General features: G+C 55.6%; 1 protein-coding gene across 12 annotated transcripts in view; it reads left to right on the forward strand.

Annotated features, from left to right (window-relative positions):
* The window catches only part of LOC105473733 (SWI/SNF related BAF chromatin remodeling complex subunit ATPase 4), a 103437-nt gene that overhangs the window by 50763 nt on the left and 32380 nt on the right, over positions 1-20294 (forward strand). For all 12 annotated transcript variants that reach the window (XM_071085889.1, XM_071085891.1, XM_071085896.1 and 9 more), the window contains exons 15-24: positions 562-712; positions 3437-3600; positions 9391-9457; positions 10003-10113; positions 12113-12355; positions 13913-14026; positions 14729-14836; positions 15808-15894; positions 16686-16732; positions 18790-18956. In XM_071085889.1, the coding sequence (XP_070941990.1) occupies positions 562-712; positions 3437-3600; positions 9391-9457; positions 10003-10113; positions 12113-12355; positions 13913-14026; positions 14729-14836; positions 15808-15894; positions 16686-16732; positions 18790-18956 (1259 nt within the window). The remainder of the gene's footprint in view (positions 1-561; positions 713-3436; positions 3601-9390; positions 9458-10002; positions 10114-12112; positions 12356-13912; positions 14027-14728; positions 14837-15807; positions 15895-16685; positions 16733-18789; positions 18957-20294) is intronic.

Below are 20294 nucleotides of genomic sequence, written 5' to 3' on the forward strand. Positions count from 1 at the left end.
CGGGGACTACAGGCGCCCGCCACCACGCCCGGCTAATTTTTGTATTTTTAGTAGAGATGGGGTTTCACCATGTTGGTCAGCCTGGTCTAGAACTCCTGACCTCGGGTGATCCGCCTGCCTTGGCCTCCCAAAGTGCTGGGATTACAGACATGAGCCACTGAGCCCAGCCTAATTTTTGTTTTTTGTAGTACAGATGGGGTTTCACCATGTTGGCCAGGCTGGTCTCGATCTCCTGGCCTCACGTTATCCGCCTGCTTCAGCCTCCCAAAGTGCTGAGATTACAGGCATGAGCCACCGCGCCCGTCTGAGTGACAGAATTCTTGTTCTGTGGTGGTGCAGTCAGGACCCAGAGCTCCCAGGAGTCCAGTCTGGGCCCCTCAGGCTCAGTGTGCGCTGCCCTGCCTGGCCTCACACTCTCCGGCTGCACCTCTGTATGTCTTACAGTGCTGGCCACAGGTCATTCTGCAGAAAGGGCCACTCCACAGAGTTTGTGTCAGGAGCGAGCACGTTGTCACAGATAGGAACGTGTGTCCTTACTCAGCGCTTCCGTCTCACTCCCAGGAACGCCAAGCAAGATGTCGATGATGAGTATGGTGTGTCCCAGGCCCTGGCACGTGGCCTGCAGTCCTACTATGCTGTGGCCCACGCTGTCACCGAGAGAGTGGACAAGCAGTCAGCGCTTATGGTCAATGGTGTCCTCAAACAGTACCAGGTGAGGTGGGGACTGGGGAGGCCACTGCCGTGTAGCTGCCTCGGTGCAGGTGTTCCCAGGTGGTGGGGGCTGCGGACGTCAGGCAGACCTGAGTTCACTTTTTGCTCTTTGTGGGCAATGCACTTTTCCCCTCTGAGCCTCGGTTTCCCCATGTGTAAAACAGAGATGTGGTCTGATAGGTTAGCTGCCAGGAGGAAGTGCAACAGCAGAAAGTCAGTGTCTACTGAGTGCCTGATGTGCCAGGCAGAGTGGGAGCGATTTGCACGCCAGTGGCCTCACGGAGGAGATGGGGCCACCTGAGGAGCAGAGAGGTGCAGCAGCTCCTCAGCATCACACCGTGTGTAGGGCTGAACCAGGGCCGGAGCTCAGATCTGGGCATCTGCTTGCTCAGGACCGGTTACCTGAGCTCTGTGTGGTGTGAAACGGCAAGCGTCTGGAGCTTAGATCTAGGAGCCGGCAGCCCTGGACTCTGCTCTTTCTTCTGGGGATGGGGTAGCAGGTCCTGTGTGAGGGTGAAAAGATGATGGCTCTGAAGCTTTTCACCTGGGCCTGACTTGGGACAGTCAGGAAGCAGAGCTGCTCATGCTCTTAATGCGGCCCGCCATCCCGAGCTCATTACAAGGTCCCACAAGACAACCAGCACAACTCCAACCAAAGAACAGGTCTCTCTGGTTTTCAGTTTGATTGTGATCCCTCTTACCCAACTTTCTTTTCTTTTCTTTTCTTTTCTTTTGAAATGGAGTCTCTCTCTCTTGCCCAGGCTGGAGTGCAGTGGCGCGATCTTAGCTCACTGCAACCTCTGCCTCCCGGGTTCAAGTGATTCTTCTGCCTCAGACTCCCGAGTAGCTTGGACTACAAGTGTGCACCATCACGCCCAGCTAGTTTTTGTATTTTTACTAGAGACAGAGTTTCACCATGTTGGCCAGGCTAGTCTCAAACTCCTGACCTCAGGTGATCCGCCCACCTTGGCCTCCCAAAGTGCTGGGATTACAGGTGTGAGCCACCTCACCCAGCTCCAACTTTCTTTAAGACAACTCTTAAACCTTTTATGTTAATATCAGCATTCAAAACTGCGCATGCACCTATAGTCCCAGCTACTTAAGAGGCTGAGATGGGAAGATCACATGATCCCAGGAGTTGAAGATGGGCTGGGCAACATAGTGAGACACTGCCTCTACAAAAATATTTTTAAAATTAGGCCGGGCGCGGTGGCTCACGCCTGTAATCCCAGCACTTTGGGAGGCCGAGGCGGGCGGATCACAAGGTCAGGAGATCGAGACCACAGTGAAACCCCGTCTCTACTAAAAATACAAAAAATTAGCCGGGCGCGGTTGTGGGCGCCTGTAGTCCCAGCTACTCGGGAGGCTGAGGCAGGAGAATGGCGTGAACCCGGGAGGCGGAGCTTGCAGTGAGCCGAGATCGCGCCACTGCACTCCAGCCTGGGCGACAGAGCGAGACTCCGTCTCAAAAAAAAAAAAAATTAGCTGGGGGTGGTTGCACACATCTGTAGTCCCAGATACTCGGGCGGCTTAGGTGGGAGGAGAGCCCAAGCCCAGGACTTCTGAGCTGTAGTGCCCTATGTCGATTAGGTGTCTGTACTAAGTTCAGCATGAATATGATGACCTTCAGGAGTGGGGGACCACCAGGTGGCCTAAGGAGGAGGGAATCTGCCCAGGTCAGAAATGGAGCAGGTCAAAACTGATGTGCTGATCCGTAGTGAGATAGTCCCTATGAATAGCCACTGCACTCCAGCCTGGGCAGCATAGAGAGACCCCATCTCTATAAAACAATAGTGAAACAAAGGCAAATCTCATGGTCAGTGGAATTTTCCAGGAGTCCAATGCAGTTAAAAAAATTAGAACTTGGCTAGGCGCAGTGGCTCACGGCTGTGATCCCAGCACTTTGGGAGACCAAGGCGGGTGGATCACCTGAGGTCAGGAGTTTTGAGACCAGGCTAGCCAACATGGTGAGACCCTGTCTCTACCGAACATACAAAAAATCAGCTGGGCATGGTGGTGCATGCCTGTAATCCCATTTGCTTGGGACGCTGAGGTAGGAGAATTGCTTGAACCCAGGAGACAGAGGTTGCAGTCAGTCAAGATCGGGCCACTGCACTCCAGCCTGGGTAAGAGTAAGACTCGGTCTCAAAAAAAAAAAAAGAATTAGAACTTGGCCAGAACTTACTTCCTCAATCCATTATGAAAATTTCCAAATTTTCCTTCATAACGTTATCTTCAGTTTGCAAATAGTCTTCTATTTAAGGCCTGTATTTCAGAAAGCTCCCAGGCTTTGGAAATCCCTCCCATAATCTTGAAATGATGTTCAGGCGGCGAATTCCTCACCAAGTCACCCTGAAGCCCTCGTGGTTTCCTGAGTGCAGGTGTCCCGTGGTGTGGGCAGGTTTTTCCTGTGTGCTGTGTGGGGCATGGTCAGGCAGGGACAGGCGGACAGTGTAACAATTGGGAATGAGCTGTTGGGATGTGCCCCAGAAATGTTACACTTGTCCATCATTAGCACAGTCACCCTGCAACTTCACAGACGCTATTGTAAGGATGAGGTTCCGCAATAAAGAATCGGGTTGGTTCAGAGGAAAAATCCTCGGTAAAGGCAGTCAAGGGTGGGTTGTGGCTCAGGCAGAACTCGTGGCTGACTCTCTGAATGTGGAGAACCCTCTGGTGTCCTACCCGGCCTTCAGTCCTGGCGTGGCCGTGTCTGTCTTTGCAGATCAAAGGCTTGGAGTGGCTGGTGTCCCTGTACAACAACAACCTGAACGGCATCCTGGCTGACGAGATGGGCCTGGGGAAGACCATCCAGACCATCGCGCTCATCACGTACCTCATGGAGCACAAACGCATCAACGGGCCCTTTCTCATCATTGTGCCTCTCTCGTGAGTACCCGGTGCCAGCAACACCGCACACGCTGCTCACACGCTCCTGTGTTCGTTTCCTAAGTTTGCCACAGTAGAATACCACAAACGAGGTGGCTTAATGACGGAAATGTATTTTCCTGGAGGCCAGAAGTCCAAGGTCAAGCTATAGTAGGTTGCTTCCTCCTGAGGCCTCTCTTCCTGGCTTGCAGGGATGCGTGCTTACACGTGTCTCCCTGTGCCTTCACGTGGCCCTTCCTCCGTGCGTGCTTGTGTCCTCATCTCTTCTTCTTAGAAGGACACCGGTCAGGTTGGATGAGGGTGCATCCTAATGGCCTGCTCTAACTTCATTGCCTCTGTATTGGCCCTGTCTCCAGGTACAGTCACATCCTGAGCTACTGGGGGTTTGGACAGCTCCACCCGCCTTGGGGCTGTGCACAGCTCCACACATCACAGCCTCTGCCTCTGGGTCCCAGAGCAAGTGGGGGCATGACTGCTTATCCCCTTCACCCCTGAGGAGGCCTGGGGTCCCTCTCCTGGGATGTCCTTGGTGTCCTTTTCAAGTCCCACAACCAGCAAAGTCCATGCATGGGAGTCGCAGGAGACAAAAACCTCCCACTAGAAAAGTAGGGTGAGGCCATTGAGGCTCCATTGAACAAACAGTCTCCACTTCCTCGCCATGCAGTGCGATGCTAAGGCCACCAGAGCCGTCAGGCACATCCCAGCGTGGCCCAGGTGCTTGGGCATGGTGGGATCTGGATACCCTAAGAGGCTCTCACTTGCCACTGCCTGGCTCCACTGGCCTTTTTCTTCCAGCAAACTGAGAGTCCGCCCCCTTGCCCACCTCTCTGGACATCTCCCTACCCAGCTCAGCCCCTGCACCAAAAGGGAGACCAGCCCAGGGTTTTCCCAGAAAACCCCAGGGCTGACTCTTACTGGTCCAGTTCAAGTCACATGTCCAGCACGAAGGCAGTCACTGGCCTGGGGGTTAGTCTGCTCTGATTGGCCAAACCTCAGCATGGCACTTGGTCCGGCCCTAGAGCACAGCCCCTAACTCCAGCCAGGCACTCACAGGGACCACTGCAGCCACGAGTCAGCAGCGCACCCCCAACCCCCAGCAGGCTGGCGAGCTGCATGCCCATGCCCCAACCCCGTGGGAAAATGTCCTCCTGTCTGTAAGACAGCCAGGCCCCATGGTGGGCCTCACATCCTGACTGTTGCAGGTAGGACTGGAGGAAAGGTGAGGACCCCAGAACCCTCCCAGGTTTACCGTGGAGCTGTTTCTCTCTTCTGTCCCCCTGCTTCCCTCATGGCGGGTAGAACAGACTGCCCTGGAGGAGCAGGGCTTCCTTGTTGTGCACAGTGCTACAGGCAGCTGCACCTCCCATCGTGGTCAGACCCAGATTGCTATAGTGATCCCGCTGCACCTTCCTGAGCTCTGTCCCCTGTCTGTCCGGAGGCTGTTCCTTCCGGCTCTGCCCATCTCCTGGCTCCCCTCTGCCCTTCTTCCCCCAGAGGATGATGGGTGCGGTGGCAGCCGCCCTCTGAGGTTCCCGATTTTCCCTCCTTTCACTTACAAACTTCTCAGATCACCATCTCTGCTGGAACGCCGCTCTCCGGGGTGCTGTTGTTTTGCAGCCTTGGTTCTTAGTTAATTTTTGCTTTAAAAAAATTTTTTTAAACTTCATTTTGAAATGATCTTATTATTTATTTATTTATTTATTTATTTATTTATTTATTTTTATTTTTATTTTTTGAGAAGGAGTCTCACACTGTTGACTGGCCCAGAGTGCAGTGGCGCCATCTCGGTTCACTGCAACCTCCACCTCCCGGGTTCAAGGGATTCTCCTGCCTCAGCCTCCCAAGTAGCTGGGATTACAGGCATGCAGCACCACACCCGACAATTTTTTTATATTTTTAGTAGAGGTGGGGCTTCTCCATGTTGGCCAGGCTGGTCTTGAACTCCTGACCCCGTGATCTGCCCGCCTCGGCCTCCCAAAGTGCTGGGATTAGGGGAGTGAGCCACCATGTCTGGCGAACTCATTTTTATAAAACATTGAAGAGTTAGTGTAAAGAATTACTATGTACCTTTCACGCATCTTCCCCATTCTTTCATAACCCCAGGACAATTATGAAAACCAGGAAAATAACATGGACGTAATACTAATAGCAAACCAGAGGCCTTATTTACCAGTCTTGTCAGTTTTCCCACAAGTGGCCTTGTTCTGGTCCAGGATCCCACACTGTCATGTCTGTGTGGCATGCCCGTGGCAGTTCCTCATTTCATCCTTCATCCTTGTCGAGCTTGACGCTGTTGAATCCTGGTTGGAGCTTTGGTAGCCTCTCCTTCAGTTTGGGTTTGTCTTACGTGATCACGTGGAGCAACGCCACGCCCAGCTTGATGTGCCTTAGCGGGGAAGGCATGAGATGTTGAGGCCTTGGGCTCTTGGGCAAGGTGCCTGCTGGGTTTCCCACTGTAAACCTAGGAGTTACACTTTCCATTAATAACTATCTCGTGGGAACGCACTTTGACAGTATGTAAATATCCCATTTCTCTTCCTACTTTTCCCAGTCATTTCAGCATCTGTCCTACTCCATTTCTTGTTGCCATAAAGGAATACCTAAGGCTAGGTGGTAAAGAGGTTTAGCCAGGTGTGGTGGCTCACGCCTGCAATCCCAGCACTTTGGGAGGCCGAGGTGGGCAGATCACCTGAGGTCAGGAGACCAGCCTCACCAACATGGTGAAACCCTGTCTCCACCAAAAATACAAAAAAAAATTAGCCAGGCGTGTTGGCGCATGCCTGTAATCCCAGCTACTCCGGAGGCTGAGGCAGGAAAATCGCTTGAACCTGGGAGGCAGAGGTTGCAGTGAGCAGACATCGCACCATTGCACTCCAGCCTGGGCAACAAGAATGAAACTCTTTCTCAAAAAAAAAAAACCCAAAAAAACCAGAGGTTTATTTGGCTCATGATTCTGCTGGCTGGAAGACTGGGCACCTGGTGAGCGCTTCAGGCGGATTCCACTCCCGGTGGAAGGCAGAGGGCAACCAGTGTAGAGATCCCATGGGGAGAGAGGAGGCGAGCAAGGTGGGGGTGCCAGGCTCCTTTTAACAGTAGCTTCCAAGGGAGTTCAGAGAGCAAGAATTCACTCATCCCCCATCCCCAGTATGGTACAGGCCATTCATGAGGGTTCCGCCCCTGTGACCCATTCGCCTACCACCAGGCCCCACCTCCAACACTGGAAATCAGAATTCAGCATGAGGTTTGGAAGCACCAAATACCCAAACTATAGCAGCAAACATCGGATAAGTCTTGCCTGAAAAAATAATTACATGAGAGTTGCTAGATACATGGTTACCTGTTTCTATCCACCCTTCTCTGCAAATTACCTGGAATTCTACTATTAGGAAGAGCTTTCTCTTCTCCCCCATGTGCTTGTTAGGGTAATTCTTATATCATTGTGGACTCACGCAAACAAATATTATTTATTTCGTTGCTTCAGTTTTTTCAGGTTCGGCCTAGGAGAATTCTCCCTGGATGAATTGTGTCCTTTCTATTGATTTAGTCATTTCTTCATATGAGTATGGACCCACGGATTAAATTATTTATTTTCTACTCCAGGCTATGCACCAGTGCTGGATTTTGTTTTGTGGCTCAAATCCATCCAGCTTTGGCCACTGGGAGCTCTTTAGGTTGGCTCTTCTGTCCTTTGACACGCCCCCAGCATTGGGTGAATTTTGAGGACTTTCTTGCTTTTTGGCACCAAGAGATGCCACAGGCTTACATAGTCCATTTCCCGCCCACTCCCTCGAATCAGCCATTTCTCCACGGAGCCTGGTTTCCCTTCTTACAGAATGGGTTTGGGAACCAAGACCTGGGTCCTGGATGGGCCCGTTGCTTCTGGGGTGTCGTTGCTCCCGGGGCCCTCTCAGTGGTCAGTGCTTGGAGATTTGTGTCCGCGTGCTGATGCTATGTGCACATATCGTCTAAAAGGCCTTCTCTGCCTCTGCATCTGTTTCTGTGTTAAGCTGAACATGAGTTCACGCCACTGTCTGCGGCTCTGAGTGGGGACCACAGGTTCCTTCTCGCACTTGCACCCTGTGCGTGTTCCCAGTCTCAGCGTCCGTGGACAGCAGTTTCAGAGGAGTGAGCCCGTACCTCTGAGAAGCATCTTGAGCCACTAGAACGCAGGCCTTGGGACCAGTTCCTTGTGTCTTCAGGCATCCAGATTGCAGTCAGATTCCATTTCCAGGGTGATAGAGGTCAGCTCCCTCCCTCACTTCAGTGAGGTTGTGAGGTGGGTGCTCCTGCAGTCTTTCCACACCACGCCCCACCTGGGCAAGTGTCCACACTGTGGAACGCCAGCTCCTGCAGGCCAGAAGAGGGCCCGCGCCCTGGGGAATGTTTACAACGTATGGGCATCCGACCGTGCCGGCCCTTTCAACTGGGAATTGCTGCCTCCTCCCATGAGCTGCTTGTCCTGCCTCCGTTTGGACTTCTGTCTCCGGAACCTGTCCCCTCAGGCCCCTCCTGACCCTTGCTCCTGGCTCTTCTCCCTCCCAGTGCAGATGCTTCTCACATCTCCGGCTTCTCCCTTGGTGCCCTGACTGTCCCCCATCATTCCAGGGAGGTTTCACTGTTCCTAAGTCAGCGGAAGCGCAGGGTCAGGCCCTATGGGCCAGGTCCAGTGGCTCCAAGATGCCATCAGGGACCCAGCCTCCCCCAGGTTTTTGCCCAGTCATTCTTGGGTGACTCCAACCCTCAGGCTCCTTACCTCATCGTTACAAGACGGCTCCACTGCCTCCCTCACCTCATCCAGGTTCCAGGAGAGTGGACAGGGCAAAAGGCAGCGGAAGCGCAAGGCTGCTGAGCCCCTGCTCCCCACGCTCCTTCAGAAACTATCCCCATTGGCTCTGCCGCCTGGTTGGCTGTGGCTTCCAGGGGGGCTGAAGATGGGTTCATGGTGGACACAGCACCTCCCTCCTGGAACTGCTTGGGGGTAAACCAGGAGTAGTCCCTGGAACTCCAGCTTCGAGCCCTGTCTTTACGAACCACCCCGTCTAGACTTTCTGAGTGGCTTCACTCCCCCACTGAAAACTCCCGGCCCCAGTCTTCTTCCCAGAGCCCGCCCCCTTGGGGACTCAGCTTTATCGCTGCCTCCACCCTCTCCTCTGTCTCTAGGCTGTCGGTCCCAGGTGACTCACCCCTCCCCACTGCATTCTGCCTTCCCCCACGTCCTCCCTCATCCCAGTCCTGGTCATCCCACAGGGGAGCAGCCACGTGTTGCCACTCCCTCCCATCCCTGTCCTCCTGCCTGCCACCTGAGCCAGGCCCTGCCTCGCCCCTCACTGTCCTCGTTCTCTCTCACAGTCAGGAACCTTCCATGGCTGGAGGGTGGCAGAAAGACAGTTTGGCGTCTCCCATATCCCCAGGTCTCCACAGCACTGTTGATAGCCTGGCTCTGGGCATGAAGCCTGTGTTCTGAAGCTGCATTTTCCTGGCAGCAGGTGCAGGCTCCCCCAGCCCTGGCAGTGTTGTTTCTGTCCCCCATCACATCTCTGTGTCCCTGCTTCTCACTCTAAAAGCCCTTGTCCTCTTTTCCCGTGTCCCTTGTGCCCTCCGAGGCAGAGCCCTTTACGTCCTCGCCAGTCTCCTTCCCTCCCTCCCTCCACCGCCCTAAACACAGTTTCTCTGCCCACTCTGGGGGCCGTGACCATGTTGGCCTCGCCCTGGCAGCCAGTGGCTGTGGGTTTGCACAGTGAGCCGTTGATGAGAGGCCAGCACTTGACTCTCATTTCCTTGTCCCATCAGAACGCTGTCCAACTGGGCGTACGAGTTTGACAAGTGGGCCCCCTCCGTGGTGAAGGTGTCCTACAAGGTAGGTCACGGCCGCTGAGGTTTCCGCTCTTGCTACGGAGGTGCAGGCAGTGGGCGAGCGGGACATCCACACACACCTCTGCCCAGTGAACCTGGGGAGAATGCTGGGTCTCCCGTTACACGGAGTCTCCAGGACAGCCTGGAACTCCAGTCACATGGGTCCGGGAGTTTGGACTGGGCAGGGACAGAGCAGATTAGCTCAATGGGGAGGAGGCAGGAGTGAGCATGGTGGTCAGCACTCAGAGGCCAGCTCGGGAGCCTGAGATGGGGACCCAGCCACCAGGAATGGGCAGATGGCGGTGCAGGCTGCGCGGTTCCCTCAGGCCCTGGCCACCGCTGGCCCGCATTGCTTCCCCTTCCCTCTGCAGCGCATGTTCTGCATGGGGAGGTCTGGGGACGGGCCAGCGGCCCTGCCAGCCCCTTTCCCCACTCCCCTCTGTGAGGACAAGCTCTCCCACCGTGTCACTGGGCAGCTGCAGGGGGTGCCTGTGCCCCTCCTGCCACCCGGCCCCAAAAGCTGAGCTGCGTATCCTGCTTCCCTTACAGGGATCCCCAGCAGCAAGACGGGCCTTTGTCCCCCAGCTCCGGAGTGGGAAGTTCAACGTCTTGCTGACAACGTACGAGTACATCATCAAAGACAAGCATATCCTCGCCAAGGTAGCGTGTCCCCGGGGGAAACGCCAGGCCACGGGCCTAGTGCTTTGGGGCTGCTGCTGCCTGACCACGATGTTCACACGTGGGTCACGCGCCCGTCCCCTCCAAAGCCCCTTCGAGTAACTTCCCAGAGCCCCACCTGCATGTGGGTGAAGACAGCTGCCTTGTGTAGGGGGAAGGCCCAGGTAGGGGCGTCCTCGGGTTTACCTCCCCAACTGTCTTCAGGCAGGCCCTGAGTCAGGCCCAGAAGCTGGGGCCAACTACACAGCATGAGCTCTGCCTCCTCTCGGGCCTTTTGCCCAGAGAGCCTCAGCACCAAGGCGTCTCCTGACCCACCTACAGGGTCCCCATGGGCCTTGGCCAGACCAGTCTTGTCCTCCTGTCTCTCACTGCTTTGGCTGTCCCTCCCTGGGGCCCTGGCTTCTCACCACAGGCCATGGGCTGAGATTCAGTGTGTGGGGGAGAGCTCGAGGGCCAAAAACCATGACTGCCTGCTGGCCTTGGGCAGCTGGTTTGGGCTGTTCTGTGAGGGTCCTGCTGGCTTGGAAGCCTCTTCTGGGATGAAACTGTGAAAGCAGTCCCAGCATGGCCATCAGTGATGAAAATATGGCCCAGATAGAAAACAGACATAGTCCTCTTCCTCCAAAAACTCACGTTCCTCATTCGAGGAGGGGTCGCAGGTAAAGATGTACCTGGTCTCACTCCTAAACATCCAGCTGAGTGAGTGTTGAGCAGTAGAATTTTTTGCGGTTTTTTTTTTTGAGACCAAGTCTCGCTCTGTTGCCCATGCTGGAGTGCAGTGATGTGATCACGGCTCGCTGCAGGCCTAATCTCCTGGCCTCAAGCGATCCTCCCACCTCACCCTCCTGAGTAGTCCCACCAAGCCCAGCTAATTTTTTTAAATGTATTTTTTATGGAGATGGGGTCTTGCTGTTCTGCTGATCTCAAACTCCTGACCTCAAGGAGTCCTCTCACCTTGGCCTCACAAAGCACTGGGCAACTGTGGCTGGCCTAACAGTGGAGTTCTTGACCCAGGGATGGGGGGGATGGAGGAGCTGTTTATGGGTTGCCCCGCCTCTCAGTGCATGGCTGGAGTGATGATACTGGGGCTGTGGACTGGGTGCTTTCTTTCCTTTTTTTTTTTTTGAGACAGAGTCTCACGGCTGTCACCCAGGCTGGAGTGCAGTGGAGCGATCTCAGCTCACTGCAGCAGCCTCTGCCTCTTGGGTTCAAGTGATTCTCCTGCCTCAGCCTTCCGAGGACTGGGTGTTTTTTTTCCTGAGCCAACACAGGAGGAAACTGAGGCCCGGGGAGTTGGGTATCCTGCGTGCAGGCTCTTGCCTCAGGTCTGTGCTTCAGGTGCTTCCTCTGCGGCTGACTGTAGAAAGCCAGGTCGTGTGCAGGCCCAGGAACCAGGCTCTGAAACCCCATGCTCCCCTGCCAGTGACTCGGGTGACGTAATCACCCCACAGTGGGAGTGCTCTTTGAGTGCGGCCACTGCGCCCCCTCCCGACCTGCATGGCCCTGTATGTAGTGGCGCGGCCCCTACCCCATGGGGCACACGTTCTGAATCATAGGCTGCTCATTAGAAATGTACCCATCACCAACCCAGTTCCCCTGAGACCCTCCACACCAGCGGGACAGACTCCCCAGTCAGCAAGATGTATCTTCTGTCAGAATGTGCTGGGCATTTTTCTGTGCTGTAGATTGATACGTGTGATTTTGCGGGGAAGCCAGATTACTTTTTTGCAATTCGCTTTGCTCACCTGACAATAGTCATGGGGTCACGGGCCTGTCTCTACCTGAGGCTTGCGAGAGGCTACCTTGTGTGGCTCCAACTCGGTGAGTCGGCCCTGGGGCAGGACATCAGGACTGTGCTCTCCACCCAGCTGCGCTCTTCCACCTGGAGCCTTCCTGGTTCCTGGGCACAGAGTGGGAGATTCTCCCCCTGTGCTGGGCCACCTGCTGCCCCCGCCCCTGATTGCCCACTCTGTGCCGGCAGATCCGTTGGAAGTACATGATTGTGGACGAAGGTCACCGCATGAAGAACCACCACTGCAAGCTGACGCAGGTGCTCAACACGCACTACGTGGCGCCCCGCCGCCTGCTGCTGACAGGCACACCACTGCAGAACAAGCTTCCCGAGCTCTGGGCGCTGCTCAACTTCCTGCTGCCCACCATCTTCAAGAGCTGCAGCACCTTCGAGCAGTGGTTCAACGCACCCTTCGCCATGACTGGGGAAAAGGTGGGTTTGTCCAGTTGTGCCCATGCTGACGGTTCCAGGTGCGGCTGGTTCTGCTGGCTGGAGCGTGTCCAGCGCCTGCTACAGCTGGCTAGGCCTGTGCTGGGTGCCTGGCGAGATTCCGCATCTGCATGGAGCCAGGGGAGCCCTGGAACCCAAGGCTGGGGCAGCCATAAGGGCCCCAGGGGAGCAGGGCAGAGGTCATGATGGTGAATCTCGGAATGCTCGGGGCGTCTCTGACTCTATGCTCCAGGTGTAGAAGGAGTGGTGAGGAAGATGGCCCTGAGGCAGCTGTGGAACCGCAAGTGTGTGGAGAGCACCGCTAGAGTCTGCAGCATGCTGTAGGCCCCTTTAGGTGCCCTCAGAACTCACCCTCAGGGCAGTGGGAAGGAAGCTTGGAAGATTCCAGTTAACGAGGCCGCATGGTCCAGTTCTGTCTTATGTTGTTTTCGAAAAGCACAGTGGCCAGTGTGTCTCAGTGTCTGGGTGACAACATCAGCCAGGCTGTGGCATGGCGGCATCATCATGGATGAGTAGCCCCACACCAGCACTGGTCCCTGAGCCTAGAGCCCCCCTTGCTGTTGGAGGTTGAAACTGTGGGACGGGCTGTGTTTCTTTCTGAGGGGTTTAGCCAGATGCTGAAGTGTGGGCAGAACTGCAGAGGTTACCTCGAAGTGCCCTGCCCCCCCCCTTCTTCCCACCTTAGACAGGTCCAGGGCAGCTGGGGCCTTCCTGGCGTCGTCCGTGAGTTCCCTGCCCTCTCGGCTGCTGGTCAAGGCTGTGACTCTTCTGACAGAGAAACTGAGGCATTCCCCAAAGCCTCATGATAAAGGGATCCCCAATTTTTAGATTCCCAGGCCCCCCACACCAAGAGCCAGGATCTGATGCCGTAGTTTCGGCACTTTCTGAGCTGAGCAAAAGCTCTGCCAAAGGATTGCTTGGGAAGCAATAGAAGAAAAGTTCTGGCTTCATTTTATTTTCCTTTAACTTTTTAATTAAATCATTTTAAAAGTTAGTTCTTAGTAGAGGAGTAGGCGCCGTGGGAGGTCAGGGTTTCTTTCACCTAGTTCCACCCAGGCTGAATGAGAGCCCTCCCTGAGAATCACTCTGTGTAAGCCCCACGTGGTCAGGCTGGGCCCTGCAGCGCTGCTGGCGTGAGCTTGGTGTGTGGTGGGTCTGTGGGCACTCCAGTCTGTGTTACTCGTGGAGAGCAGCATGCCCGCTGCCGGGGTCTTTCTGGTGAGGCACAGGGAGCAGGGTGAGACGCTTCCCAACTGGATGGGGTGGGCAGATGGTCCACACAGAGGTTTGTGCTCTGGGTACTGCGGCTCCATGTCCCAGGAATTACACGGAGGGAACCAGATCCTTACAGTTTCCTAAAGAAGAGGGTGCCCTGCTGGGCCCCCAGAAAGCATAAAGCGGTCTGAAAAGCCACATGCCAAGGGCAGAGTCACCCCAGGGGACCCCATCCCCCCTGTCTCCACATCTGCACCTTCTAGTGAGACCTCCGTTGCCCTCCTTTGGAGGTAATGCTTGCTTCTCGTGTCTTGGGGGGTCCAGGTGGACCTGAATGAGGAGGAAACCATTCTCATCATCCGGCGTCTCCACAAAGTGCTGCGGCCCTTCTTGCTCCGACGACTCAAGAAGGAAGTCGAGGCCCAGTTGCCTGAAAAGGTGACGGAGTTTTGACGGGAGCCACTGGTGAAGCAGCCTCATGTGGGGGCTTTCCCCAGGGCTGGGCGTGCTCAGGGTCTCTCCCCACAGTCCTGGGCCTGCCCTGGTCAATCCAGCTTGGGGGCGGCGATGATGCCACTGGGTCTGTCACGCTCTATGCTGCTGTTCTGCCGTAGGGATTAAAAAGCACTCATAGACTCACATAGCTCACAATAGGTTAGAGCACAAAATCCCACTTCCTGTCGGGGGCCAGGTGCCTGTGCAGGCTCTCCTGGCCACATCAGGAGGGGCCGTGGGCTTGGGGTCGCCCCCTGGCCCCCAGTCATGGCTCTGGGTTTTCAAGGCCTGCAGCAGCCACACCCCCGGACCCAGTTCCCACAGCAAGACCCGCAAACTCGGGGTCCCCAGCCACAGTTGCCCCTCTTGCTCTTTGTTTCCTGGCTGGCTGTGGAGAGGCCCCCAGGAGATGGCTGAGGGGCCCTTTCTGGCCCAGTATCCCCCGGGTATCTCTGTGTGCTACTTCCTCTCTTTGCGCAGGTCTCCCCTCTTCTCTCCAGCTGTGCGGGACTCCTCACCCACACCCCAGTGTGCCCTGGTCAGAGCTCATATGACAGGGCCGGGGAGGTCAGAGCTCGGTTTGGGTGGTGGGAGTCGGGCCTCAAGCCACCTTGGGCCCTCGTGAGCTTCGTGTGCCCCCTGCAGGTGGAGTATGTCATCAAGTGCGACATGTCTGCGCTGCAGCGAGTGCTCTACCGCCACATGCAGGCCAAGGGCGTGCTGCTGACTGACGGCTCCGAGAAGGACAAGAAGGTGGGCCCCGGAGTCCCCCAGCTGCAGTCCCCACTGGGTGTCAAAGGCGGGCAGTGTGGCAGGCAGGGCAGAGCACGCTCTGACCATCGGGTCATGATCTGGTCCTGATCCCCAGGGCGTCTGGCCAGCCCTAGTTATGATGGCTGGTGGCTTGTGTCAGGACACACTGACTCAGTTGCCAGTGGCTTCCCCTTTGCTTATGAAACACTGACTCCTTCTGCAATTGGCAGCCTGGGCCCAGCACTAACCCTAGCAGGGTTAGAGTGTTCTAGAATGCCCCCCTTCTCTCTCTTACTAAGTGAAAGGGAGGGAGCGGGCTGTCTCCTTCAGGGGCTGCTCTTGAGAATCCCGGGCGCCAGGACCCACCTGCCTGGCTCTGCTCAGCAGGAGTGAAATTGTCCTCCCAGAGAATACACCAGACCCCTTGACTCTGACCCCAAGGCCTTGACTTCGGCCTGGCTTCCCCCAGACGTTGTGTCTGTGCCCCTCCTCCCCTGAGCTGAACAGCAGTGTGTTCCCTAGTCCATTCCCAGCCCAGAGCACGCACCCCCCGCCCCTGCCCCCAACTCCTTCCTCATCCTGGAGCCCCGGGAGCCTCCTGAGTCATGGCTCACCCAGCTGAGACCCTCTAGGGAATCCCACAGTAACAGTGCCCAGAACAAAGGTGGCATCACAAAGCGTCGGGGACTCTGCCTCAGCCCTTTGCCAGTCTTGTTTCTGTCCCGTCGTGCTGGCCCTGTCCCCGCCATCTGTCCTCTGCTGTACCAGGCAGTCGTGTGTTTCCCAGGGCTTGTTGGGGGCCTCCAGGCCTCCAGCCTGCCATCTCCTCCCAATTGCTGTGCCTAAAGCCACTCCTCCCCACTAGAGTATCCCCACGGCCCTTCTCCCAGCAGCCACCCATCCACCAAGCCCACCCCACCCCGCCCCAGGAGGGCAAGACCCCATTTGGGACCCTCTCATCTGCCTCCCAGGGCAAAGGCGGCACCAAGACCCTGATGAACACCATCATGCAGCTGCGGAAGATCTGCAACCACCCCTACATGTTCCAGCACATCGAGGTGAGCCCGCTGCGGCCCGGACGGCTCAGGGCCTGCTGTCCACTGAGCTCTTAGGCAGAGCTGGCTTGCTTCTCCTCGACAACTCTTTAAAAATAGATTCGAATATTTTCATTAGGTAATGCTGGTACATCTGTTCCTTGTTTGATCTTCACTTCTCCAGTGCTTACGGAAAGAACCCCGGCAGTTAGGGCGCAACATGCAATAGGAATACAGGGCCCTGAAAGCTTACCCTCAGAGAACAGGAGCGTTTGGAGATGTCTCTGGGGGACGTGTCCCCCCGCCAAGGGGGCCCTGCTGCATCTCTTTGGCACGCTGACTTTTCTCACGTTGCGGGGCGTCAAGAGTCATCACCCTCTTCAGTGAAGTGTGGGGGAGTCAGAACCCTTTTGGGTCATGGTGCCTTTGAGAATCTGGGTTCTTCTTAGAAGCATGCGTATGTTCGTGTTTCTTGGTGTAAAGTGTTGGGGTCGTTGGAGACCCCCTGATGTCCACCAGGAGAGCCCCTGGGGCTGTCTCAGCACCCTGAGCATGGCTGTGGCCCCATGACGTCCTCGTGCACTCGGTGTGAAGAGTGCTGTATGGGATGTCCTTTCCTTCGTTGGAGGAGTGTGAGGGAAAAGATGTCAGTGGACTAAGAAGGATGGTTTTGGCATCTGTGTCTGGTCTCAGAGCTGCCGTGGGCCCACAGTGCAGGGGCTTTGTCCTCTGAGCACCAGAGGTGTGTGCGGACCGCAGGGGTGCCCGGTGGCCCGCACCTGCCTGTCACTGACGCCTCTCTCTTTGCCTTGCAGGAGTCCTTTTCCGAGCACTTGGGGTTCACCGGCGGCATTGTCCAAGGGTGAGAAGCTTCCCAACTGGATGGGGTGGGCAGGTGGTCCATGCAGAGGTTTTCTGTCATTTTGTTGCCTTTATTGCTGCTGTTACGTTTGTTCAATTTCAAAGGCAGAAAATTAGAAAATACAGAAAAATCCAAAACAAAGAATACAAATTTTTTTTTTTTTTTGAGATGGAGTTTTGCTCTTGTTGCCCAGGCTAGAGTGCAGTGACGCAATCTTGGCTCACTGCAACCTCTGCTTCCTGGGTTCAAACAATTCTTCTGCCTCAGCCTCCCGAGTAGCTGGGATTACCGGCGCCTGTCACTGCCCAGCTAATTTTTTGTATTTTTAGTAGAGACGGAGTTTTACCATGTGGACCAGGCTAATCTTGAACTCCTGACCTCAAGTGATCCACCCACCTTGGCCTCCCAAAGTGCCGGGATTATGGGCGTGAGCCACTGCACCCGGCCCCATAATACATATCTTTAGTGCTCGGAGAGCTGACCACTATTAACCCCAAGAGACAGGATTCCTGAGGCAGGATTCCTGGCTTACAGATCCCACTCTGCCGCCTCCAAGCTCTGTGACTCTAGACAGCTTTCTTTTTTTTTTTTTTTTTTTTTTGAGACAGAGTCTTGCTCTGTAGCCCGGGCTGGAGTGCAGTGGCCGGATCTCAGCTCACTGCAAGCTCCGCCTCCCGGGTTTACGCCATTCTCCTGCCTCAGCCTCCGGAGTAGCTGGGACTACAGGCGCCCGCCACCTCGCCCGGCTAGTTTTTTGTATTTTTAGTAGAGACGGGGTTTCACAGTGTTAGCCAGGATGGTCTCGATCTCCTGACCTCGTGATCCGCCCGTCTCGGCCTCCCAAAGTGCTGGGATTACAGGCTTGAGCCACCGCGCCCGGCCTAGACAGCTTTCTTAACCTCTCTGAGCCTAAACTCTGTTCACTAGTATAGAGGCACTCTTTATACTATGTGGGTGTTTTGTATAGCACCCTTTGTAAGGTGCAGCTCCAACTCTTTTACGCCCCTAATGGATGTGGATGTTGTGTCTAGATTTTCACCATTGCAAAGAACCTTGCTAAAAGCATTCTTCCAGCTAAAGCCTCCATTCAGTTCCCCTGGGGTATTAAGCCATTTGCAAGACGAGAGGCACCTAATGAAAACATGACAAATTCTTTTTGATGTGTTTTTTTTTTTTTTTTTGAGACGCAGTCTTGCTCTGTGCCCCAGGCTGGAGTGCAGTGGCGCGATCTCGGCTCACTGCAAGCTCCGCCCCCCCGGGTTCACGCCATTCTCCTGCCTCAGCCTCCCGAGTAGCTGGGACTACAGGCGCCTGCCACCTCGCCCGGCTAATTTTCTTGTATTTTTAGTAGAGACGGGGTTTCACCGTGTTAGCCAGGATGGTCTCGATCTCCTGACCTCGTGATCCGCCCGTCTTGGCCTCCCAAAGTGCTAGGATTACAGGCTTGAGCCACCGCGCCCGGCCTTGATGTGTTTTTTTATACTGAGTTATGGAACAGGGTCCTATACACCTGGCTTCAATGCCTAGAGGCCTGGCTTGGTCATGTGGTCAGCCATATCACATTGTACCCCTGCCAGCCTCAGTGTCCACATCTACCACACTGGGGGTGTTGGCTAAAGGGAACGTGAGAAGCCGAGGTGGCCCTTCCTCCTGGGTCTGGCAGACCATGGGTGTCTCCGATGTGGCATTTGCTCTTGGGGCTTCTTTATCAGGCAAGGAGACAAGGTCCAGCTTCCCGGAGCACCCCTGTTCCACCCCCATGTTGTCCTGTCCACGTGACCCACAGCACCTCCTTTCATCATCATGAGTGTCTGGGTTAGACGAGAAATACATGTGCCACCCTGGTAATGTGCCTTCCAGCGAGGGTGGCCAGGCTTATTTCAGTTGGGGGAAACGGCTTTGCCTAAGCTTTGGGTGATGTCTGCTTAGGAAGCATGTCTGTGCCCTTGAACCCGACGCCCGGCCTGGAGGCGGGCGATGCACCTCCTGCCTTACCTGCCCGCAGGCTTCCGGGTTTAACATCCTGCGCCTTCTCTCCTGTCTCCTCCACACTCCAGGCTGGACCTGTACCGAGCCTCGGGTAAATTCGAGCTTCTTGATAGAATTCTTCCCAAACTCCGAGCAACCAACCACAAAGTGCTGCTGTTCTGCCAAATGACCTCCCTCATGACCATCATGGAAGATTACTTTGCATATCGTGGCTTTAAATACCTCAGGCTTGATGGTGAGTTCATATGAGCCAGTGAGGCGTTTGTGACAGAGTTTTGTCGTTGCAGCTGCCACAGAAGCTTCTCACTGGGATTCCCTCCGGTGAGGCAGGGTAAGGCCCAGGCGCTCTGGGTCCAGTGGCCAGAGTGGGCCTAGGCACAGGCTGAGCGTCTTGGGCACTCAGCACTGGGATGGGCCCTGGATTGGATGCCGGGTGTCCTGACTCCTGGGCTGACAGTCTTTCCACAGCACTGCTGGGTACACTGGGGAAGGGGTGCCCTGTGCACCTTTAGCTGGAAGTGCCAGAATTCCATCCCATGTGGACACAGGGAAGAAAGCACCGATTGGCTTACATAGCGCTAACCCCTGGAGGTTAAACATGCTTCAGGTACAGCTGGATCCAGGCATGCAGGCGATGTTGGAGAGACTCTTCTCCAGCTCTTGACTCTGCCTTCTTCCATCTTGGCTTCCCTTCTACCTGCTCAGTGTCCCCAACAAAAGCAGGTCCCAGGCTGGCTCTCATTTGGCTGCTGTGAGCCACATGCCCATTGCTGGGCCATTTGTAGCAGCCCAGTGGCTGCCACCTTGCCACAGGTCAGGCCTGGAGCTGGAATCAGACTCTGTGACGAGCACAGAGGGAGGGAAGCAAGCACTTCCAGGCAGGAGCAGCAGCTGCCGGAGAGAGGCCTTCAGCCCAACCGCCTACCCTGTGGTCCCTGATGGGAAAGGTCGCCGTGTGTGTTTTTGTGCCCACCTGCCCCAGCACACGGAAGCTCAGGGAGGAGAGGCTGTGAGACGCCGACAGGGCACGTGAGACATGTTGTCTGTCAGTCCCAGTGGGTCAGGGAGGCCCTGGAGTGAGTTCTCCGTGAGATTTACTAGAACGGGGCTTACAAGAAACACGAGCGTGAGCTGCTGGGACAGACACAGCTCAGCCAGTTCATTGTTCCCCACCTGGGCCGACCTGCTCAGGTGCCATCCGGAATGTGCTTTCTGCATCCCTCCAGCCACAGGTCCTCCCCGGGGTTCTGTCCAGGATCACTCTACAGACACGAGTCTTGCAGGGGTCTCCCCAGCTTGCCTTAATCCTTAGGGGCTTCCCACTGCTTTGAGACTGAAAACCAAAACCCTTCAGGGTCCGCGTGGCCGGGCCACCCCCCACCCTTTGCTCTCCTTTGGTCTGTCCAGCGGCTTCTCCCGTCCTTGAGAGGGCCAAGGCTTCCTGAGGACCGTCCCATCTGTGTCGCATCCCTGACTCCCCCAGGAGAGAGCCCAGTTCCCACCCATCCCAGTGCCTTTGTGGCTACTCCATAAGGACAAGGACTTTGGTCAGTTCAACTACAGATGTGTCCTC

Source organism: Macaca nemestrina, chromosome 20, assembly GCF_043159975.1.
Source record: "Macaca nemestrina isolate mMacNem1 chromosome 20, mMacNem.hap1, whole genome shotgun sequence".
Lineage (NCBI taxonomy): Eukaryota > Metazoa > Chordata > Mammalia > Primates > Cercopithecidae > Macaca > Macaca nemestrina.